Source organism: Phyllostomus discolor, chromosome 2 (assembly GCF_004126475.2).
Source record: "Phyllostomus discolor isolate MPI-MPIP mPhyDis1 chromosome 2, mPhyDis1.pri.v3, whole genome shotgun sequence".
Classification (NCBI taxonomy): domain Eukaryota; kingdom Metazoa; phylum Chordata; class Mammalia; order Chiroptera; family Phyllostomidae; genus Phyllostomus; species Phyllostomus discolor.
The window spans coordinates 37,620,194-37,645,871 of record NC_040904.2 but is presented as its reverse complement, the minus strand read 5'-3'; the positions used below and the strand labels follow the sequence as shown (position 1 = coordinate 37,645,871).

General features: G+C 37.3%; 1 protein-coding gene across 3 annotated transcripts in view; it reads right to left on the bottom strand.

Moving 5' to 3' along the window:
* NAALADL2 (N-acetylated alpha-linked acidic dipeptidase like 2) overlaps window positions 1–25,678 on the bottom strand; it is a 1,143,498-nt gene that overhangs the window by 25,446 nt on the left and 1,092,374 nt on the right. For all 3 annotated transcript variants that reach the window (XM_036017285.1, XM_036017284.1, XM_028504896.2), the window contains one exon: window positions 24,138–24,336. In XM_036017285.1, coding sequence (XP_035873178.1) covers window positions 24,138–24,336 — 199 coding nt within the window. The remainder of the gene's footprint in view (window positions 1–24,137; window positions 24,337–25,678) is intronic.

Below are 25,678 nucleotides of genomic sequence, written 5' to 3'. Positions count from 1 at the left end.
ACTGCATAGAATCCCAGTCCCAGGTTACAGCATTACATGTAGGATATGACTGATACAGAAAGAATAAAGCTTAATAATTGTCAATCGATGGAACAGAGCTATTGTCTAATCCACATTCATATTCTCCACGTTAGTCAGTATAGTAGGCTGAATGGTGACGCCACATTACATCCACATCCTAATTGCTGGGACCTATACAAGTTACCTTAGAAAAAGTGCATTGCAGGTATGATTAAGGATCTGGATATAAGGAGATCAATACAATATTATTTGGATAGGTCCTGAATCCAATTATGTGTGTCCTTTTAAAAGAGAGGTGGAAGGAGGCTATGTAAATACAGAAGAAGAGAAGACAACAATGTTAAAACTGAGGTGGGTATTGGAGTGATGTAGCCATAAGCAATAGAATGCCAGCAGCCACCAGAAGCTGTAAGAGGCAAACAATGGGTTCTCTCCTAGAGTCTCTGAAGGGAGCGTGGTCCTGCTGCCATTTTGATTTTAGTCATTGGTCTTCAGATCTACGAGAGAATACTTTTCTGTTGTGTTAAGCCAAGTTTGCAGTAATTTGTTATGGCAGTAACAGGGAACTAATAAACTCAATATATGCCTTGTATATAAGAGATACTTTCCAAAATTTGATGAAATAAAAAATGGTAATCATAAAACTTTTTTATTTATTTAATTATGTGAAGTTTTATTTATTAAGAAAATGTACAAATATTAAATAAAACTATTAAGCTGAGATCAATGAAATCTGTCTGCCTTATTAAAATTATATGCAAAATTTGTCATTTAAGTGTTTGAAAAAATGACTTTCTGGATTATCAAACTTTTAATTTGGGCATTTTTTTACCACATTTTTTGCTTCAAAATTTTTTTCCCTATTTTCCTCCTCTAAAACCAAGGTGTGTCTTATGGTCTGAAAAATAGACACACCTAAGTTTTAGAGGAGGAAAATAGAAAAACAAATTTTGAAGCAAAAAATGTGGTTAAAAAGTGTGTCTTATAGTCTGAAAAATACAGTATACTAATACATATATAATTTAGAAAAATACATTTTTCTAAAATAAAATGAAACAAATGCATTAATCAACCTCCATAAATTAATCTAGAAAACTTTTACTATACCTTTAAATCTTAATTTTCAATATCCAGATTGATTTTCTATTCATCCTTTTGGTATTCTAGTTTAGAAAGAAAACTGATGCTACAAATCAGCCTTGAGAATTGTCTCCTCTTTATTTTCTTAACACTGTTTATTTAACTTTATAGTTAACAGTTAATAAAAGAAAAGGATTAGGAACAAGAGGCATTTGCAACAATTTATGGAGAGAATACTTAATATTTTGTACATGTGTTACTTTATTTCTTCCTAAACTTTGTATCTGACAAGGGTATATTTTATTGGCTTTTGAATGATATTTTGTAAAATTACATTGAATTAGCATATCTGCCCAGCTCCTTGGTGGAGCATATGTAAGCCATGATTAGAAAACAAGATCTACTATGATTAACAGTTAAAAAAAAAATCGAAGATATTTCAACTGGCACATTTGAGAGCTATTCCTTCCAAAAATATTTGGCCACGTTTCTTCCCATTTCACATTATTGTATAAAAAGCTGATTACTATTTGCATTTAATTATTTCTGGATGAGAAGGAGAAAGCAAGGTGAACTTTTAGTCTACATTTGGATTAGCCAAATATAACTGGACAGATAACAAAAAAATTTCTTCCCAAGCCTATTTAGCTATTTAAAATGCTTATGTGAAGTAATCTTACATTGTCAGTCATATTACTTAAGCAGAAGTCAGCAGAACTCCTCTTATAAAACAGAGAAACTCATTTGGTATCTATCACAGCTGTTGAATTCCATTGCTCATGAGAGAAATTTGTAATCCTTGATTTCTCCCCTTTCTTTTTTCATTCTCACATTTGATCCATCACCAAGTTCTGTACATTCTATATCCAAAATGTTACAAATTAATCTTCTCTCCCTTTCTACTTCCATCAGCATGATCTCTGGTAATGGTTAATTTTGTGTGTCAACTTGGGTAGGCTATGCTAACCAGTTGTTTGGTCAAACACTAATCTTTGAAGGTACTTTATGGATGCAATTAACATTTAAAATCTGTTAACTTTAGGTAAAGGAGATTATCTTTGATAATGTGTGCAAGCCTCATTTAATTAAGTTGAAGTGTGTAAGAATAAAAATTTAGGTTTCCTGGAGAAAAAGAATTCTCACTCCAGATTGCAACACAGAAATCCTTCCTAATTTTCGGTCTGCTGGCAGCCTGTCCTACAAATTTCAGATTTAAAATACAACATCAACTCTTATCTGAGTTTCCAGAGTGTTTAATGTATAGATTTTGGATTTGCTATTATCTATAACTGTATGAGCCAATTCCTTAAAATCTATCTATCTATCTATCTATCTATCATCATCTATCTATCTTATCACCTATCACATTGGTTCTGTTTCTATGGAGAATTCCAATTGATACACTTAGATCATTAAAATATTACATCATTTTTAATAATGATGTGATATTTTATCACATATCTCCATTTTTTTCATACCTTTATAATCCCTTTCCCCATAGTAGATAGATATATAACCAAGAAGCCTGGGGTCTGGCCACCTACCACTGTTTGAAAGTACAAGAGGAGGATTGGTGGAGAAGAAAAAGGTCTTTATTAACAGGGCATCCAATATGGGAGGGCTAGAAGCATCCCTGCTCCAAGCCAGCCTCTTCCACAAAACACAGTAAATCCCCTGTTCCCAGAACAACGGAAATTCAAACCCATGCCTAGAAGTTTCCCATCATCCTTATCTGTCCTTTTTGTAGTCCAAGGCTGCTATACAAATGGATGCCCATCTCTCAGCTTTCAGTCTCTCTCTCTCTCCCCCCACCCCTCACAGAATTGTGGGTTCCAGCACACCACCACCTTGTACTTTTTCACTTTATCTCCCAGGGCCTGGGATATGCTGCCAGATCACTCCAGCTGGTCGTGCAGGGTAAGCTCCTTCCATAGGGCCCTGGTGCTCAAAGCCGTTCATGCCTCTGGAGCTGAGGTACCTACCTGGCCTTGACATCTGTGTACTGCTCTGAGGGCAAGAAACTGGAAGTATTAAGGACCACTGTAGTGTGGATCACTGTTGCAGTGTCCCGCCAGCCCACCACTGGTGAACTTCGCGTCTTGTGTGTGGGCCTGTTCCAGTTCACGTGAGCCCAGCAAGGAGATGGCAATGCTGGAACCAACAAGTGTACACCCCAGAGAGTGACAGCCTAAAATTTGGAGAGACAGAGACCCATTTATGTAGCCAACTTGGGCTCCAAAAAGGAGATATAAGCGCAATGGGCAAGGGTTTGTATTTTTGTCATTCTGGGAATAAGGGAATACCTGCATTTTGGGGGGAAGATTTTGGCTTGGAGCAGGGATGTTCCCTACCCCTGCCATATTGGGTAGCCTGTTAATAAAGATCTGTTTTCTTCTCCAAAAACCCTTGTATTAAGCTTGCACACATCAGCAGGTTGCCAGATCCCAGGCTGCTTGGTTACAGTTTTGGAAATCCAGCTGGGACAAGGTAGAACTTGAAACAATTTCCACAAGCCACCTGAGAAAGATTGACTCTGAGAGTGCAGCTGTGGAGTCTTCTCAGTCTCAGAAAACTTTTCTGCACTCTGGTTAAGGCACCTGTTGCTGAGAACACCAGAATGGAAGAAAACAGGTTTGGGGAGAAAAGGGACCCTGGATCATGTGAGTGGAACTGGCATGCACACTGGGAGTTGGGCACTGTGCCACATGGGCGCTTCACCATCCTGGGTGTGTCACATGAGTGCTCTGCCATGGGGGATATGTCACATTGTTGTTCTGCCATTTGGTGTGCCATGTGAGTGCTGTGCCATGTAGGATGGGTCACACGGCTGCTGTCTTTTTGGTTCCAGGCAACATGGCAAGCCACTTACACCCCTTGGGCTATGTACCACATGGGTGCTGCAACATTGGGTTTTCTGCACAAATGGGATCTCATAGGGACAGGTCAGATTCTAGGGGCCATAACTTGGGGCATGAAGGGGACCAGTCTCACAACTGGGACCCATTAGGGACCGTTTGGGATCTGGAGGCCATGAACCAGCATCTGATGGGGAATGCCCTAGCTGCCACTAGCAGGGCTGTGAGTGAGGACTGCCCAAGTGTTGAGGGGCTACTGGGGAAGTGGGTATGGGAAAGACATACTTTAAGAGGGATTGAAGATCACTTGAGCTTTGGGAGGCCACTGTTCAGAGGCCGCTGTTGGTTTTCTGGCCCCACACAGGTCCCCAGGAAGGCCATGAGGCAAAGATTGGATGGGATCTAATCCTTGAGAGTTCTAAAGGACTATGGTTTGGGGGTCACAATCTGCAGCATTGATGGGCTGAAGATGAGACCCCAAAACCTGCTTGGGAAATGGAGTCATGAATACGAGTTTTGTTTAAATGTTCTCAGTTTCCTTAAATTTTCAGGTCATAGTTCTGGTCCTTCTGTACATTCAGGCCAATAGGGGTTGTTTTGTGTTGGCTCTGGGGGGTACCTACTATGTAGAATTTTAACAAACTAGAATAAGTATAGCCATGGTGCAATGTGTAAGGAGGAATTGGATTTTTATTGTAATACTGTGTGGCTTATGCACATTTTGAACTATGGGGCAAATGGCTTATATATGGTTCCCTAAATTGCTATACCATCATGGAGTTAGAACTGGATTACCAACAGTTTGGGAAGTGGGATGAGATGCCATATATCCAGGCATTCATACCATTATACAATAAGTCTTTTCCAAGGTCTGAGTTTCAAAAAGTTGCAGGATGTCCTTGCAAGCCTAAGGACTTTTAGTTGTGTCATATTAAACAAGAGTGTGGTCCTTGCTATTGTTGAAAAAACAAGGACTGGAAGTTGGAGTTATGGTTATTTCTGAATGCATATAGAAGGTATATAGAAAGTTGAAGTAGTATAGGTTAGTTAAATTTTGGTAGAATAGAAGAGTTGTGAAGGCTACTAAAGTCTCATGAAAGTTGTAGAAGGGTTGAAGAAGGTTTGCAAAGGACTGTAAAAGTTGTAGAAAAGTTGTCAAGTTATATGGAAGGTTGTGAAAATTTTAAATTTGAAAGAAAAGAAGCCACAGCTGCTGGGTCCTGTATTCTTTGTTTACTTGGTTATTTTTCTTGCTTTCTGATCTTATGGGGAGTTAGGGCTGCTTTGCTGTTTTGTGTACACCAGGAATCCTCTGTCTCTACCATGAGACCGGTGGGCAAGAGAATGCCTCTCCCATTGGACTTACGAAAGGTTGTTGATTTCCAGTTAGAGTCTGACTAGTGCAACAGAGCATGCCTCTGCCACGAGACAGGTTGGAGAGAATGTTTCTGCCATTAGGACCTAGGAAAGGTTACTTGGTGCCAGTTAGACCCCAGCTGGGAAAAAAAATCATGTCTCTACTTTTGGGGGTTTGTGCTGTTGGTTTTGGTTAGAGTCTGGCTGAAGTGAGAGGTCATGTCTCCGCCATGAGATCAGTTGATGTACTGATAGTTGAGAGAATGTTTCTATCATTGGGGCTTCATACCATTTGGACCTGGTAGAGGTTACCTAGGTGACCAGTTAGTGTAACTGGTTGGTTTGAGACGAGGTTCTGCAGCTGGTTCCAATCCCTTCTGTCTTTGTTTTAGGTTTCACTTTGTTTCTGGTTTGAGAGAAAATTGAGGTTTCTGAGAATTAAAACTTCGCACTAAGTGGGAAAGTAAGTAATGGAAGTTAAAAGGAATGGAGATGTAATCTTGGTGGGTATTGAAAGGACAAAGATTTCCACTTTTGCATTGCGTTTTTCTCCCTACCAGATCCCTCCAGAATTTGGCATTCTTAGTAAGTGAGTAGTGGCATTCTTAGTAAGTGGGTAATGTCAATAAGGCCAGTTTCCAGGGCTGGTTTTGTTAACCAAGGCTTTGACTGGAATATCATACCAGAAGGAGGCATGCCTGGACTCTTGGTTGCTACCAGAAAGCCTTCAGGAACTGAAATTGACTTTGAAAACTAACAAAATCCCCCTGGAAAAATGGCCTAGTACCTTGTTTTGTTGTATGGTTCATGACAGCCTTTCCAGAGAAGGAATTAAGGTCACTTCCCTAAAAGATGGCAAGGGATGAACCTTAAGATACATTTGAAACCTCAAGGGTTTGAGGAATGTAGGTACAGTAGGCAAATCATGACTGCAGGTTATAGTTTGGCTTCTGTGTCCTGAAGGGCTGACTAAGGGCCACTCTAAAGATTCCTTGCATAATTTTCAGGAAAGCAGATTTAAAGAATCTATGTGATCAACTGATCAGTTGTTGCTCTTGTTGTGTTTATGCAAATAATCAGGCAAAATTAAAAACTGGTAGTCCCTTTGGTGACAGTGGCAATGATCTTAAAGAGAAAGATTATGTTTTGAGCAAAATCACAATGCTGAATTGTGGACATTGGACTCTATGCAGTTAACTGTCTTCAAAGTTTTGTTTTTACTTGAAGGTTGAATGGGTTTTTTGACATCACCAGAGGTGTTCATTTTACAGACAGAGAAGATCTATACAATTGTCACTGTTTAATGTCATTCCAGCAAAGGCCTTGCAACTGGGCATCTGAAAATACAATATTGTTGACTCAGAATCTGGTTTGTGATTAGTTGTGTGAAATAATCTGTGTGTTTTTCTTTCTGTTTTCAGAAGTATATGCTTATCTTAATTACTTGGGTGATTGTTTACACAGTGTAGGCCTCACTTAAGAAGCTCATCTTCATCACTACCTCCTGATACTCAATAGTTTGGTTGGACTATATAATTGAGTTGGTGAAGTATGGGGCAGTCTATTGACTTTGCTTAAAACTGCTTTCCTTTTTTCTCCTAATGGTTTGGGCAGAAAAGGGCCAAAGTATTAAAGGGAGAATCCTAGAATATTCCCCTGAGCATAGTTAATACAGTGGGCAAAAGGGCTTCAGACAGGTGGGACATGCCTTGCACATGTTCCTCCAAGGGTGCCACTCCATTCTTAATGTGGGACATTATAGAATTAGTTCCTACCTGTGTCATAGTGGTTATGATTTTGATTGTGCCTTCTAACCCTCTTGACAAATTTGTTACCTCTAGAGTATGACAAGGATGCCAACTTGTCCAACAACACCATCCTTTCAACATTGCACATGAAACTTCCCAGGGGCAGCCAACTGACCTGGACTTTGCAAGATCCTTCTTCCTTGCATGAGGGTTCTCCCCCACTCCAGACCCCTTTTGTTAGGTATCTCTGGACCAGAGGATAGGTAGGACTATGCCCCTTGGCCGGCAGAATGTAGTTCCAGGAGAATATGACCTTTGCCCATTTGTCTTTGTATGATTACAATGCCCAGAGGTGTTAAAGTGGGGATAGTAACAGAGGAGTCTGGCCAGATCACTGGGCAGTGGGGGAGAAACACTTAGAACCAGCACCTCCCACCACCCTGAAAAGAAATTACAGAAAGTGCCAAAGGCAACCCTGGATTTAAACTGGAGCTGGGGTTTATTAGGCTTCCATTCCCTGGAGCAACTGTAAACAAAGGCAACGCAGCTGTGCAAACCAGCATGCATTGCTCCATTAGCTGAGTGGCTCGTAACATAGTCTGCAAAGAGCCTGCATGAGCTGTGGTGCTGGTCACCTTGCCTCTGGCCATGACTCTTATATGCCTTGCATGGCTGGGAAACTTCTGCCCACTTCTGCAAAATGGCGGCTAGAAGAGGTTTAAAGACAGTGGGGGGGCTGACAAACGTGGTGGACATTAGCTCACATTGGTTTAAAAGCCAGACACTCCATCATAAATGGGTTTCCAGGACAAGGTTTTAAAACAAAACACACACAGAAGCACTCCCTTTTTTCCTCAACCTTTGCCCCCAGGCGGGGTAGGGCATGGAGCATTTGGGGTGCCCCACAGGCTCTGGCACTGAGAGCAGCACACAGATGTGTGAGGTAGGAAGGTTTCTCAGCCCCAGGGGCATGAGCAGCTTTGGGGGTCTGGGACCCCATGAAAGGAGTTTCTTCTGCATGACCAGCTGGAATGATCTGGTAGCATAGCCCAGGCCCCCAGAGAGAGAGAGAGAGAGAGAGAGAGAGAGAGAGAGAGAGAGAGAGAGAAATTGCACAATGTGATGGCAACATGAACTCACAAGTTTGCACGACAGACAGAGAGAGCCTGAAAGCTGGAGAGGTGGGGTAAGCAGGCATGATTGGGGACTTCTGGGCAAAGATTTGGATTTCTGTCTTTCTGGGAACAAGGGAATTTCTGTGATTTGCAGAGGAGAATGGCTTGGAGAAGAGGAGACGTCAGCTCCCCCAAATTGGGAACCATGTTAATGAGACCCATTTGTGTGGCTGCCTTGGGCTCCGAAAAGACAGATAAGCAAGATGGAGAACTTCTGCATAGGGGTTCAGACTTCTGTCTTTGTGGGAACAAAGGGGATTTCTGTGTTTTACGGAAGAGGTTAGTTTGGAGCAGGGATGCTCCCAGAGCTCCCCAAATTGGGGACACTGTTAATAAAAGCCTCTTTTCTTCCTCACCTATTTCTGTGTTATGCAGCAGGCATTGGAACCCCAGGCTACTTGGTGATAGATAGATAGATGACAGATAGTTAGATAGATAGATAGATAGATAGATAGGCAGACAGATAAATAGATAGATAGATAAGGTTACCAACTGCTTCTAATCAGGTTCTAAATGCAATGAAAAATAACAACTAATCCTCTGTCTGTGGCCTCTTGGCTCTTGGCTCTAGTTGGCTCTTGTCTAATTACCCAATATCAACTCAAATTGCTCTCCCTCAATCAATTTAGCCATTAAAAGAAAAAAAAATCCTGTTTTTTAACATCTAGACATTTTCAGTGTTTGTGGTTACAAATTTGTTTGATGACTTATTTTTTTCTTACCACTAAAGATAAAGTCTATAGGGTAGGGTTAATATTTATATTTTTGACCACTGTATTCTCAGTTTCTGTCATAATCTGCCATTTAGTAAACATCGAGTATTTGCTAAATAATAAATAGAATCAGTAGCAGTTAAGTCAGTAGTAATCTAGATAAATATTTTGTAGAAGTGGCCCTAATTTCTTTTTTTTTTAAGATTTATTTATTTATTTTTAGAGAGGGAAGGGAGGGAGAAAGAGAGAGAGAGAAAGATCAATGTGTGGTTGCTGTGGGCCATGGCCTGCAACCCAGGCATGTGCCCTGGCTGGGAATCAAATCTGCGATGCTTTGGTTCGCAGCCCATGCTCAATCCACTGAGCTATGCCAGCCAGGGCAGAAGTGGCCCTAATTTCTAACTCACAGATGAGAAAGGCAATAAGGTTAACATGATAATCAGAGGAAATGCAAGAAAACTGTCACCCAATCTAAGGGCCTTCTTCCTATAGCCTAGGTCTGAGTAGTGACAAAGGGTTAAATGTCTATTTTTTGTGTGTGAAATAAAATATATTCTATTTATGCTTTTTCTGGTTCAAAATAGAATTATTTTATTACTTAAACTTTTTAATTGTTTTTTTATTTTTACTCTTTTATTTTTAGAGCATGGAGAAGGGAGGGAGAAAAAGAGGGAGAGAAACATCAATGTGGGAGAGAAACATTAATGTGAGAGAGAAACATTGATCAGTTGTCTCTAACATGCCCCCAACTGGGGACTAGGCCCCCAACCCAGGTATGTGGCCTACTTGGGAATCAAGCCTGAGACATTTCACTTTGTGGGAATATGCTCAACCAACTGAGATACAGCTAGTCAGGGCTACTTCAACTTTTAAAAAATCTTTTTTCTTTTTATTCTATTCCTCTCTGTGAAGCTATTTTAAAGTGGCCATAGATTTGTTTAAAAATAAAACTCAGAATGGCTGCAACTAAATTTTATTGTTTACTAATTTAGGTCATTTACCATTTCTGGTAACTAGGGGGGAGGCATTTATTTTTTTAAGAACTTCAGAGTTCTTACCTGCAAAATGGGAGAGATATCTATCAGGATGAGTGATTGACAGATCAGAAAAAAGTATATATAAAGCATAAAGGGAAAAAAAAAAAGGATCTTCCATGAATATCCTTGCAGAGTATGGTAGAGTAAAAGAACTTTTTTGAGGCAAGAAAGGCCTGGGTGTAACTACTAGCTCCAACAATTACTGTGCATGTTATTGTGAAGATAGGAAATAAGCATCAAGTATATTAAAAGTCTTACACATGACTATTATTTTTTCTTAAAAATTTCATAAGCAGTAAGTCCCTAAACTTATTATATATTAAATTGTATGTTGTATTTAGGAAGTCCTTGAGTCCCTAAACTCTGCTTGACAGAGAAATATACTATGAATTAAAAACTCCCAATAAAACCTGGTATGGGATATACTTTTTCCTCCTCATCATCCTTCACTGCTGCCACCACCACCCACTGTAGCATGAGACAGATCCCCAGTTCTTCCAAGGTCCAGAGAAAACATGATAAAAGGCTGAGCTGTTATTTCTGAATAAAGTAGTCAATGAGTGTTATGGAAGTGCAGAAAATGATACACAATTTAAATCAATAATCACTTAAACTGTGGAAGGCAGAGGGGAATGTGAAACCACTCTTCAGAAATGGTTTCAGGCAGACAGGGAAATGGCAGAAATGAGATTCATGGAGTTTCTCAGAGCTAGAAATTGCCTGCTTGAGAATGTCAGGCACCTGATTCTGTCACTTAAAGAAAAGAACTTTTATTTCAGTTCTGCTAGATCTTGATTCCATGAATCTTAGTGGAAGCTTCTTTGACCTTTCCATCTCCAACACTTCCACTAAACATACACAGTTCTAATCCTTTCCATTAAAATTATCCTTACTTTGAATAACCAGATGGCCTCCTAGTTTTGTCATTGAAACTTGTCTAATAGAGACAGATTGAAAGTAAATACTTGAGTCCCACTATATGCTGTTTGAAGGTTTGTTATATTTTTATTAGGATTACATCAACTATATATTAAATTGTATATTATGTTTAGTTCAAATAATAGACTACAGGGTGAATAATTCCCATTTCGTCCATTGTCCTTAGAAATCTCCAGGTTGATGCCATGTCAATATAGTCAACAGCTTCCTTTTACTATTTCTCATCAGTTGAAAACGGTATCATCTCAGGACCTTAGTGAGCAGACTGGATGAGCAGCACAACCAAAAATAGTGGCTGGAAAATCCTTGAGGTGACCAAGGGAAGGGAAAGAGTTGTGCCCCTTTTTCTCCTCAAAATATTCCACTGGAAGGGTTATGAGGACAAATATGTACTTTACAGAATCACACTATCAGTTCTCAGTTCTTTCCATGTGTGTCTTCTCAATATACAATACCTGCTCCATATTGTGTGTGTGTGTGTGTGGGGGGGTTCAAAGATCTACTTTCTTATTACAAGAAGTAAATGTTCCTCCTAATAATCTAGATATTGACAAATACAAATTGATGTCTAAGCATTTGATCTACTAAACATATGTTCTATACAGCAATCAAGTACTTCAGTTTCCTTATGTAGCAAAATAAACTGTTAGCTGCTTCAGTGAGTACAAAGAATATATTGAGCATAATCCTGTGTTTTATTTCTCTTTAGCAAGATATTTATATGCATGGAAACTCTATGTTGTACTGATTATAGATAAAATAGGAAATTACATAAAGGAAAGAAACAAGTGGTAAAATGTTTAAATGTGGTATCATGGAGAAACTAGATTTTTATTATTTTTCTTCTCATTGACATAATTATTTCAGTAATTATTTTTCAAAGACATCATAAGTCATTTCATTATAGTTATAAATACCTCTTCAACTAATACTTCCATTATCTTAGATATCTGCCCGTTTATCTTTTCTTAAAGAAGAATGTGCCCTGGCTGGTATAGCTCAGTGGATTGAGCATGGGCCTGTGAACCAAAGCATCACTGGTTCAATTCCCAGTCAGGACACATGTCTGGGTTGCGGGCCAGGTCCCCAGTAGTGGGGTGTGTAGAGGCAACCATACATTGATGTTTCATTCCCTCTCTTTCTCCCTCCCTTCCCCTCTCTCTAAAAATAAATAAATAAAATCTTAAAATAAAAAAAAAGAAGAATGTCATGGAAGTTAATCGATTTAGAGGATCACCTGATCAGTGTCCCCCTTAGGTCTTAAGTCCACAGCTCTAAATTCCTAGTCTAATAATTCCTCCTCTAAACCCCTCTGTTATTTATGGGAAAATATTTCTCACTATGATGTGTAAGACTTAACAGATAAATGTCCCTCCCCTTTTTGAATTGCACCTAATATTTATAATAACATTAAAGGGTAGGAAATATTTTGGGATTTTTCTTTACCACTTTTAGACACACGAAGGGAGAGAGGAAAACATCAACATGAGAAAGAAGTATGACTCGTTCCCTTGTTGCCCTCTGCACATCCTCCCACTCTGGGGATTGAGTCCCTGACTCAGGCCTGTGCCCCAATCAGAAACTGAGCCAGCAACCTTTTGATTTACAGGAAGATGCCCAACTAAGCCACATCAGCCAGGTCTATTTTATTGGTTCAGTACAATAGGGCATATCTTTTTCTTCCAGACATATGGATACTTTTGATGCCTCATATATGTACTTTTGCAAAAATTAGAAGATGTAGTTCTACAAATGCAGGACAAATGAAATTTAACCAACTTTTTAGGAAATCGGTCTATTTAATATTTGGCTGTATTTGCACCAAAATCTAACTAAATATATTGACTTCTAAGTAAACTAGGCATAATCTGGATCAAATATATATAGCACTATCTAGCATAAAGAGCAGCGGTTTTAGAGAAAACAAGACAGTTTCAATCCCCATTTGTGCCACATCTAAACCTTTCCTAAGCCTTAGTTTTCTCATCTGTGCACAAGGAGTAATCAAACCAGCCTTGCAATGTTGTTGGAAGAGTTATAGATAATATGTGAAAACATACAACACAGTACGTGGTACACAGTAAATCCTCCTCTGTGACAAGTGTTGTTGTGTTGTTACCATTATTAGTCTTAATATTGAATATTATTAATTATATCATAAAAAACAACTCATCCTCAGACTGGAAAGGTGTCTTGACTTGCAAATATAACAACAGTAATTTCTTTCTTACTTAGATGGAAAGAAATCTCAAACTTAAAGGATATTTTTATAAAATGTAATTAGTGTGCACACATGGATTTTTATTGTGGTACTAGCAGACTGGATCTCAGACTAATTACACTGATAAAGCAGTTGTCAGCTAAAAATTTTGAAAGAAGTTTTATTTTTAAATATTGGGAATTTTAACCTATCCCTTTTCTTTTTTTTCTTTTTCTTTTTTTTTTAAGATTTTATTTATTTATTTCTAGAGAGGGAAGGGAGGGAGAAAGAGAGAGAGAGAGAAACATCAATGTGCGGTTGCCAGGGGCCGTGGCCTGCAACCCAGGCATGTACCCTGAATGGGAATCGAACCTGCAATGCTTTGATTTGCAGCCCACGCTCAATCCACTGAGTTACGCCAGCCAGGGCTTGAAAGAAGTTTTTCAATGTCAAATCAAATTTCAGTGAAAATTATCTGTCACAATGGAATACATTTTTTGTTTTAATTTTAAATGGGCTACTTTTTAAGAAAGCTTGGATTTCAGTATATTAACTTGGTTTCTTTTTCAAATTGGCAGCTTTTTTTGCTCCTGTTAGAATTAGAAGCTTTAAAATATGAAAGGGATATGCAATTATAAAGCTAATGTGTATGTTTATTCACAGAAAGATAAAAGGGAATGCATATAATGATAAGCATTGTAAAGATTTTGTGTATGAACTGGACCCTCAACACTCTTTTGGAAACTTTACATTGTGTAGATTAAACTCTGTGTTCATACACAGATTCTTTTGTGTAAATGGCCTTTTTAAAAGCAACATGGTAATTTTTAATCATTTGTTATTTTTTCATAGACTAAAGAAATCAGAGGCATTGCTAAAAGAATTGATGACAAGAGAAACAATGGTGGGATTTTAGCTCCTTTCAGCCCACCCACACGTCACTAAACGAGAAAGCTCAGCCCAGAGTAGTAATTATCCCAATCAAATGTGGAACATGAGGTTCCATTAGTACTTATATAACTAACTCTAATTAAAACACCATGAAAACTATGTAATGAGATCCCTTTTCCTCTGAAATGGCTTGGGAGGTGTGAGTTTTAGCCTCTCACAATTCTTAAAAGCAAATACATAACAAAGTCAGATGTACAATCAATGGGAAAGTTTGACTACAGAGAGCATCTGAAAAATGTGCTTTTAATATTCTGCCTAATGCCATTGCTTGCTTAAGTGTAAACTAGTTCTAACATATTTCAAAAGCAAAGTTTTGGGAGCTTATGTGTTTGAAAAGTACTTTTAATGGATTGTTTGCTTTGTTTATTCTTGGCTCAAGGCAGAAGCATCTTGACATTTACATTGCTATTTTTCTGCTTTCAAAAATGCAAACAAAAAATTCTTTTGGCTTGGACTAGCTTGAAATTATCCTCTGAAATTCCTCAAGGCTGTTCCAGCTATGTTGGAAAGGACTTCCTTCACTATAAACCCACTCCCGCAGCTCTTATACGGACACAAAGCCAGGAGTCCCCACACACGTACAGGCACACACACACATTCTCCCACAGCTTACAAGTGAATCGGGCCTCGAAAAGTCCTGGGTAACATGTTGTTTGGAACTCAGAAGTATCTTCCCCCCAAAATAATATTAGAAATGTATTTCCTTAGATAGCCCCTAAGAGATTACTTAACCCCCCTGAACCTGAAATAACCTGAAGTATCATATTTAGAAAGAAAAACAAGACAATATTGCAGCATAACTGATAGTTTTGTTTTAAAGAAAATAGTTAGCCTTTCGTTTATTTTGAATCATGGTGCTAGAGGATCTATTCCAGAGTCCCATTTCTATGTAGCAGTCGGCATTAAATACTGGCTTATACTTGCTTCCTTCACAATTCCCTACATCCTTAAATCAAACACATTGCACTACAAATGCAGTGGTGGATCTCTGATTCTCCTCCCCAAAGCAACAAAAAATTCCTATCCTTTGGTAATATTACCCCACAGTTCCATGTAATCATAGTTAATAATGCAGTAACAGGTAGGAAAACTTCATTAGCTTTTACTGTTTAACTACTGTCTCTTTAAATGTGTGGAAAGATTATATGTGCAATTTTATGCAGATGCCCTTGCCCAGAGTATGAATGTGAGGTCATGTTGATACATTTTGCACTCAGTTTGAACTGTCTATTAAGAGAAAAGTTTTGCCAATCATATTTTTCTTATTTAAATGATATTTTATTATTTATACTGTTACAGTTGTCCCAATTTTTCCACCTTTGTCCCCCTCCACCCAGACCGCCCCATCAGGCAATCCCCACACTATTGTCCATGTGCATGGGTCCTGCACATATATTATTTGACTACTGAATTCCTTATGTTGTCCTTTACATCCCCATGACTACTCTGTAACAACCAATTTGTACTTTTTAATCCCTTCTCTTTTTTGCCCTTCCCCCCAAACCCTCCCATCTGGCAACCATTGTAACATTCTCTGTATCTATGATTCTGTTTCTGTTCTGCTTGTTCATTTATTTTGTTTTTATTTTTATTTGATTTTTTAAGATTCAATTATTTTTGCTGAGAGCAGTTTTGAAATCCTGCTGTTTTCTACTTATACACTGAAATCTTGAAATCAAAGATCTTTCTACATCTGTAGAGTTTAGTCCACTCACTTAAATAAAAAGGAGATGACAATAATTAGTATGCCCCCATTTTGAGACTATTTAGGCCAGGACAGGGGCAAGTGAAGGAAGTGAAGAAAGGATATCAAGACAGAACAGTGGCTTCAAGAACTCATGTCCTTAAGCACTGCAACAATTTGTGACAAGGCCAGGAATTTTGCTGAAATTTGCTAAAATAAGCTAAAAAGAATGCCTATTCATAAGATATTAAAGTTCAAGCATGAAATGGTTGGTGCCAAAATCTAAAAAGTGGTTCAAACTTCAAACCTTAAACCATAGGAGAATTTGCCCCAAGAGACTGGGAGGCTTTGATAGTGTTTCTTGAACACCTCAAGAAAGTAGTTTGAGAGAAGGCTTCCCTGATGGAAGAGTGCATTACTTAGAATGCCCACATTTTAGAAGCTAATGCTATTTAATTGTGTTTATTGTATTTACTGTTCTTATTTTTTTACTTTTTAATTTATTTTTATTTTAAAAATATATTTCATTTATTATGCTATTACAGTTGTCACATTTTCCCCTCTTTGTTCTCCTCTGTCCTAAAACCCCCATCCCCTCCAGCATTCCCCTCCACTTAGTTCATATCCATGGGTCATACATATAAGCTCTTTTGCGTCTACATTTCTTATACTATTCTTAACCTCCCCCTGTCTATTTTCTACCTACCATTTATGTTATTTATTTCCTGTACCTCTTCCCCTATTCCCCCTTCCCCCTCCCTGCCAATAACCCTCCATGTGATCTCCATTTCTGTGTTCTGTTTCTGTTCTAGTTGTTTGCTTAGTTTGTTTTTATTTTTTCAGGTTCAGTTGTTGATAGTTGTGAGTTTGTTGTCATTTTACTGTTCATATTTTTGATCTTCTTTTTCTTAGATAAGTCCCTTTAACATTTCATATAATAAAGGCTTGTTTAGGCTATTACAGTTGCCTCAATTTTCCCCCTTCGCCTCTCTCCACCCCATCTGCTTCCCACTTCCATGTTATTTTCCATGTCATTGTTTTTATCCGTAAGTTCTTAATATATGTTCTTTGACTAATCCCTTCACCTTCTTTCAAATAGTCCTCACCTCCCACCTCCCACCTCCCCTCTTAGAGCTGTCAATTCATTTCATGATACTATGCCTCTAGTTCCATTTACTGTTTTTAAAAACTGCATAATTAATTCCATTTTACTCTAACACTTTATTTTCTATGGGATGTTGCAACCTCTTGCTATGCAAGCTTTTAGGAAGTGTTTATTGAAAATTAAAAATGAAAGAAATTCCTTACTGCAGTGACCTGGGAAAAAGAGAAATTTTTAAAGTATTTCTTCTTTGTTAGGAGAGAAGTAGAGAAGAAGCATTGGACCCCGGAAAACTCTCAAAGCCTGAAGTAAAAATAGTAGAATGTTACAAAAATTACTATTAATTTATAATATTTGTATAAAATTCTATAGTTTGTAAATTATCTTCTCACATTTTGTCCTGATATTTTATCTAAATTTATCCTAATATTAATAGTGCTTCAAGATTTTTGTATTTTAAAAATCAGTAACTAAGTCTCAGAGTGACTAATTAGCTTGTTCCAATTCATGCAATTGGTAAAAGAGAAATTTTTCTATTCAAATCCCTTCCTACTTTTATAAATCCCAAATCTATTAGTTTTCCTATAATATCATTGCTATACCATGTTCTGAATTCTTAAAGCTCTTCTACTCTGGACAAGTGAGCTGCTGATTATAAAAGGCAATATTAAAAGTATATTGTATGGCCGAAGAAGAAAGACATTTCAGTGGAGAAAGCACAGACTTTTCAACAAATGGTGCTGGAACAACTAAACATCCAAATGCAAAGATGGTGAACCTAGAGAAAGGCCTTATACCTTTCACAGAAATGAACTCAAAATGGATCAACCTAAATGTAAAATACAAAACTAGAAAATAACCTAGAAAACAACATAGAAGAAAATATAAGTGCTCCTGTGGTGATGATGGATTTTTAGATACAAAATTAAATGCACAATTCATGAAAGAAAACTTGATAAATTAGATTTTATTGCAATTAAAACTTCTGCTCTCCAAAAGACCCTGTTAAGAGAATGAAAAGGCAAGCCACAGGCTGGGAAAATGTATTTGCTCTGTCTATAATGTGATAAAGGGTTGGTATCCAAAATATTTTTTAAAAAGCTCTTAAAACTTAAAAAGAAGAAAACAACTCAATTTAAAAGATAGGCAAATGATATGGAAAAGACATCTCACCAAAGAAGACATATAGATGGAAAATAAGCATATGGAAAAGGTGCTCAACACTAAGTCATCAGATACCAATACACATCTATCAGAATGGTTACAACCATAAACCAGAACACTGACACCATAACATTCTGCAGGAATGTGGAGTGACTGAAAGTCTCGTTCATTGCTAGTAGCAATACAAAATGGTATAGCCACTTTGGAAGACAGCTTGGCAGTCTTACAAAGCTAAATATAGGCTTACCTTAGACCTAGAAATCATGTTCCTTGGTATTTACCACATGAGCTAAAAATGTGTACCTACACAAAAATCTGCATGTGTGTTGTATATGTATATGTGTGTGTGTGTATCAGATTTATCCATAATTGTCAAAAATTGACTGTAGCCAAGAAGTCCTTCAGCGGGTGAATGGTTAAAGAAACTGTGATACATCTATACAATGGAATATTTTTCAGTGATTAAAAAGCTAATATGGAGGAAATAAATTCATATTGCTACGTGAAGAAGCCAGCCTGAAAAGGTTACATACTCCATGATTCTAACTATATGATATTCTGGACAAGGCGAAACTGGAGAGAATAAGATGATTGGTGGTTGCCAGAGGCTCAGGGAGTGGGGAGGGAGGGATGAATAGGTGGAGCAGAGACTTTTACGGCAATGAAACTATTCTGTATGATGCTCTACGTACGTCATTTTACTCATTATATTTGTCAAAAGCCATAGAACGTACAACACCAAGAATAAACACTCACATTAACTATGAACTTTAGTTACTAATGTATCAATATTGACTTATCAATTGTAACAAAGGTACTGTTGCCAAAGGTGGACCAGGACCAAGGTGAGTCTGCCAGGCCAGTTTGAAAATAAGATTTTTCCATGGTATCACAGGAACAGCATTTCCAGGATACACTCATAGGAGAATTTGAGTTATGGTGGCAAGATTTGTTGGAGAGAAAACAAAGGAAGGGATTAGGCTCACTGCCTCATCCACCACCAACCAGGTGGCTCATCTCCGTTTGGCTGTGAAAGAAGCCCAGACTCCAAGGCTGTAGGCCCACACTCGCTCCTGCACCCATCAGGTTCAGGAGGGCCAGCACCCAGAGACTCAGGACTCCTTTGTGCTTCATTTCCAGTACCACACATTGCACAATATTAATAATAGGGAGACCTGTGTATTGGAAGGGGAAAACTATGTGTGTGTGAAGGGCTACAGGTGATATGGGAACTCTGTACTTTCCATCCAATTTTCCTCTAAACCTAAAACTGCTCTAAAAATAGTCTATATTTTTTTTAGGAAAACATATTATTGTAGTGGAGAATGCATAGGTTCACTGGGTCAGACCACTATCTGCTTTTGCAGAATAGTAACTACAGATATTTATAAAGAATCCAATAACAAGACACAGATGCAGCAAGAGTTCATTGCCAGACACCCCAGTCCCCATGAATACTAGAGTGGTACCTACTGGAATTATAGTAAAGGAAGGGAGAGAGAGAAGACTCAGAATTCTTAAAATACATGATCCCCTTCCTACTCAGAGGGGATGAATCAGATTTTACATTGCTGGGGCTTGTTAGTAGTTATATTTTTGTAATATTTTGTAGTTTTCCACACACTTTCACTTTCATGGTCTCTGAGCATATATGTCCTTTCATGTGTTCCCCACTGCCTAACAAGCTCAGTATCTCGATCCCTTTGCAGCTTTTTATTATGCTGTTAACAGTCTATAAATATACTCTTTCCCACTTTTCTTACACAGGATTAGAACAATTCCCTGAGTTTTAATTCTGTGAGTGTCCATTGAATCAGATACTTAGAGTTTGAGGGACTTTAGGAATTATCTTTAACAGATTATCAAATAAATACACAGAGACCCAGAGATACTGAGTGCCTTAACTAACTGGCTGGAGAAATGGACCGAGATTAGCTTCCTTCCACTACCAGCCCTGCTTCATCTGCCTAGCCCCAGGGGAATCCTAACAAAGGATTCCCTAAGAATTCCACAGCCACTCAGTCACTAAATTCATTGATTCCTTCTTAAGTCCGTCTTCCAAGTCAGGTCTTTGCTCTTCCTTGATACCAATATTCTGAAGCATGTTCTTGTTCCCCCATATCTTTCTTACACCACAGTCTTCTGGAATGTTTGTGTTCTCTCTCAACTGCAGTGCTCCCTACCTGGAGCTTCAAATAACTTTTCCTCACGACATAGATTTCTTCATGGATCTTTTGTGTGAAAAATGAAGCCCCAACCTCTCAACAGCACATTGAAGACACTCCACAATTTGATTTCCTCCTGCTCTCTATACACATGAACCTACCAACTATTCAGACTATTTTCACTTCTTGTTTTCCACTCCCCAGCATATTACAGACAACTTGTCCTTTGTATCTTTTGTCACACTGTCCTCTCCTGGAAATGTCCCCTGTCTTAGTCAGTATGGACTGCTTATAAGAAAATACTATAAACTGGGTAACTTATAAACAACTCAAATTTGTTTCTCATGGTTCTTCTGGAGGCTGGGAAGTCCAAGAGCATGTCACAAGTAGATTCAGTGTCTGGTGAGGACTGCTTCTTGGTGGACAGATGGCCATGTCCTCACATGGCAGGAAGGTAAGAAAGCTGTCTAGGAGTGCTAGGTTACTAGGTCACTAATCCCATTCATGAGGGACTCTATGGCCACTCTCTTGACCTAATCATCTCTTAATAGCTCCACCTACAAATATCATCATATTGGAGATTACGTCTCAATATATGAATTTGGGGAGGATACAAACTTTCAGTCTATAGCATTCCCACATTTACTGGGCAACTTACCCTTCCCTCAGGTCCAGATAAATGTCTCCCCTTCTCTATGATATCCTTCTTGATTGCCACAAGATAATAGTTTATCTTTTAACTGAATCCAGTAGTGCTTCTTGCCTGTAGCACTTGTGGGGCACTTTGCATAAGTATTCTGAAAATTTATTTAAATTATGATTTTTATATCTTACTTCTTGAATTAGATTAAATTCCTTGAAAGTAGGAATCTTCTGTTGCCAGTTTCCATCAGTATACTTGCACAGAGCATGTTTAATGGAGGTTTATTTATAGAAATGACAGTTTTAGACATAATATCCTAGGACTGAAAATCTTTGAATCATCTGATGCCAAATTATAGGGAACATTCTTTTCATATTCCAAAAATATTTCAGTGTTTAGTGACACTTTTGTTGAGGCAGTGCCCTTTGGGATGTGATCAAAAATTCCAAATGCAATATTTAGCTCTATACAGTGAACTTCTGATAATGACTATCTTAAAAAGCAAATGACTTTTGACTTCCTTCTTGTATATTTGTCATAACACCATCAGGCTGGAGAGTGAAATTCTTACAGGAATCACATCTCAAAAGGTTGTTTAACTTAAAAAAATGAACTGTTCACCAAATGTTCTTTGACACAATTCAATTAGTGATTTTATCTTCTCTCTGTATAGTTGCCATTTTAAATAATCAGTTTTTTCCAATTCCCTAAACTGCATATCATCCTGTCATACCCACCACTTCTCTTTGAACATGTCCTCTCCGATAAAAGGGGACCTTATAAGGATTGAGAGTATAAAGCCTTATAATTTTGAATTTTTTTTTGCATCCAGACTATTTAGAAATGTGAGTTCTGTACCAAGAAGAAAATGTAGGGTGATTCACTATATATTTCATAAATGAAGTAAAATACACAATAATCTTGGGATAAGGCTCGGTCATATAAATCAAAATGAAGCTATTTAATGTATTTGCACTGCTGGCATATATATATATATATATATATATATATATATGTGTGTGTGTGTGTGTGTGTGTGTGTGTGTGAATTATTATAGCTAAGGAAAGCTCTATTCTTTTAATAAATATAGTAATTCCCTCAATAACTATCATGATACTTTAAAATAATGCCAACATACTGAGTCATAAGCTTTCAATCCTAAAGTCTGCTATGTAAGTTAGAACATTATCATAATCAGCATTTTCAAGCTTGCACACTGGAGTACAGGTGTCCTATAATCATGTTACTAATAGGAAAACTATCACTTGCTTAATCATAGTTAACTCAAAGCAAGACAAATACTGACATTTCTCTTCACAATGAATAATAAAGTAAATTGAGTTTATAAATATTAATGAAGGGGTAATAAAATGTTTACCAGACATGTAAGTCAGATCATAGGGGTCTTCTATCTTTACTGCATGTGCCAAAAAAGGCAAATGGAGAAAGATTTTATTATATAATAATATATAACATAGATACTAATTTATGATTTTTATTAATTTCTGAATGTTCATAAGTTAAAAGTGAAGAAAATAGAACTATCTTACATAATATATTCTAAAATATAATTTACCTACTCTGATAAAGACTTTTTTTAATGCTGGATTTAATAATGTGGTTTAATTTTTCTGTTTAGCATTTATTATATTTACCACACACTACATTTTACTTAATTACTTTCTTTATTCTAGTTCCCCACTAGTGGCCCTGGAATATAGCTTCATCAGGGCAGGCATTTTGAACTGGAGGGGACTTCAGTGGCTCTGATGCTTATAGGAGTACATGGAGCAACGTGCTTGCAAACTATCTATTGTAATAAATGAACGCTTCCCAAAGAGTTATGACATGGAGTCATACTGTCAGAAGAAATTATATAAAATAAGGATTTTAAAATGTGATTAGGGTTTCAAATCATAAAGAAAAATCACAAATGCCAGAAGTATAAAATGTTTCTTATTAAAAAGGTGTCTCATTTCCTCATCTCATTTTATAGACATAAACTTAAGGTGTGAGAAATCAAATGATTTGTCAGATCACAGATTTTTTGTATTAAAGACACCTTAAACCTCATGTAGTCCAGATATTTAGTTTAGGGCCTCTCAGCTTATGTTTTAATACCTACAGTGATAATGAGCATCATATTTAGTCTTTTAAGAACACTGCTTGTTAGAAACTTCTTTGTCATATATAATTAAGCCTTGTATTCCTATGCCTCAATTCATTAGTCCTTGTTATATTCTTTGGTAATACACAGTATATCTAGTCCAGGGTATTATTTTACATAGAGACAGATAGAGAGATGAATGTAGTACAAGTGCTAAATTTGAGGTCCTTCACGTATGAGAGTTTTAAGTCTTCTTGTCTCACTCTTCCCCCAATACTTCTACATCCTCTGCCTTGTCTCATGATAAACCCTGGACTAGACTACACACACACACACACACACACACACACACACATACATATCATACATACACACAGAGAATGTACATAGATATCTATATATAATTCTGATACATATACACACATAATATTATCATTTACTACAAAGAAGGGCATGTATATATTTTGTGTCTTATAGAAGAATCAAACAGTTAAGAAATTTGAAATATGTAATAGTCTTTCAAGCTGAATGTTTTCCTGTTAGTTTAATTTCTACTACATCAGGAACTCAAAAACCAAAACAGGTTGTACTCATCTTATCCTCTAAGAGCATAAATCGAGTCCCCTTCTATATGAAGATTGTTTTAGTAAAATATTTGTTAAAGTTGTTTAAATGCTTTCAGAAATCATTCTATTGTGACCCTTCAAAGAAATATCTCTTTTTCTGGTCATTTCAAGATTCATCTAAATCCCACTCTCCCCTGAATAAACATATTTAACTCCCTTTTTAGATGTAATTTCTAGAATTAAACACAGTGCTCAAGCTTTGGACCTTTTAGGACAAAATAGCATGGGCTTACCTCCTGATTCATTCATGGAAGTGTATTTCTTCCAATACAACCTATAATTCCACTGATGTTTTTCAGTACCCATATCATATTTGACTCATACTGACCTTAATGTCAAAAAAAGTTTCTTAATTATTTTCTATATGATTATTGCTAAACCAAGTGTCCTTTATTCTATATTTATGCAGCTAGACTTTTCTTTGGAGGAGGAAAATGATCCTCAAATTTGAGATATACTAACTGTTCTTCATTTAAAAAAAAATTGTTCACAGAGGATACATATTCTAAAAAAATAAATGAAAATTTAATTGAGGAATATGAAAATATAAATTTTGAGACACATCTCCTACCTATAAAAGCCTGGCGGCACTTGCTGAACCAGGAAGTTCTTCTCCATGTCCTGGAGAATGTCATTCAGCATTCGGACACGCAGAGGAACTCTCTCCTTTGGATCATTAGCAGGACGCATCTCATCTGACTGGAAGAGTTCAGCGCTTTCCCGCAGGTGTGAAGCCAGGGCTAGTAGTTGATGAGTGTTGGGTTGATCACCTGGTGAAGAAAAATGAGCTCATTTCAGAAGAGACATTCTCAAAGGAGCTAAGTTATTATTTTATAATTGTGATGCATTCATTTCACCAAAAATATTTTGTATAAACATATTATGTTCTACCAAGCATATTAAATTTACCATCACTAGTACTACTACTAATAATTACCACTAATAATAATACCAGTAAATAGGTACTGTTAGTTGAGAGACTGCTATGTTCCAGGCACTGGATTGAGCACATGATAAAATCATCTCATTTAACATTTGCCAAACCTTGTATTGTCATACCTATTTCACAGAAGCTGAGAATTAATTAAAGAGAATTTCCTAGGTCAGTAAGCAAGTAAATAACAGGCCACAATTGGAAGACTGATCTCTCTGACTCAAATATTCATGCTCATGATGCTGTGTTTCTGGGAAAAACATTTTCAAAGGAGTTATCATCCTTTTTTTCCCTGAAAACATGATTTATGCTACTTTGTGTTATTATGACTCTATTGGGCTTTTTTGTTTAAAATTTTTCTGTAATTTGAAGTTGATATATATTTTTGATTTGAAAATACCCTGAAAAGTATCCTATGTAGTGTTTGTATTGTTTTGTTTTCCTTTCAAGATGATTATTGTTATTGATTCTTTATTTGTTTGCCAAACTTATGGAAAGTCATTGTGATATGAATGGAGGTAGCAAAGAGATCACAGATCATTCCTTTGACTAAGAAAAAGGCAGCATTCATATAGTAATTATAGCCACAAGACCATGGGGTCATAACAAATGAGTTTAAATCCATGCTCTACCATTTAGTAGCTGTGTGATGGAGGGCTAGTTACTGTGCCTCGGTGTGTAATACTTGTCAAGTAGTTCCCTACAGGTAGGCAGTTCCCAGCTGATGCAATTTAACACATCATTTAAAAAGCATTTTTTTATTATACCATAAGAGGGGCATTCCTTCTTTATCTTCTTCCATATATCTCCACTGTTAGAGCCAGTCTTTGGCAAGACAACAGTTCATGATGTCATTCTCAGGAAACTAGGTACAACTGACTCCAATGAGGTCACCAGATCACTGCAAAGAATCATTTCAAGTGAAGGTAATGAAATGAACATGGACCTAGTAAATCTAAACTGGCAGTCCTGACAGCATGGCATTGAGTTTAGCAGATGAAAGGCTTAAAGAAGCCCTTGCTTGGAGAAATCTTTGGCAAAAAGGAAAAGATCACGAAGGCACTTTTTCTCCACACGAAGTCCAAGGGTTACCAGCTCTTAAAATACCCAGCATTTGTTGAAATTCAGATTCCCAGATTGGCTGACTCACTATCGGGGTAGAACCTAGGAATCTCCAT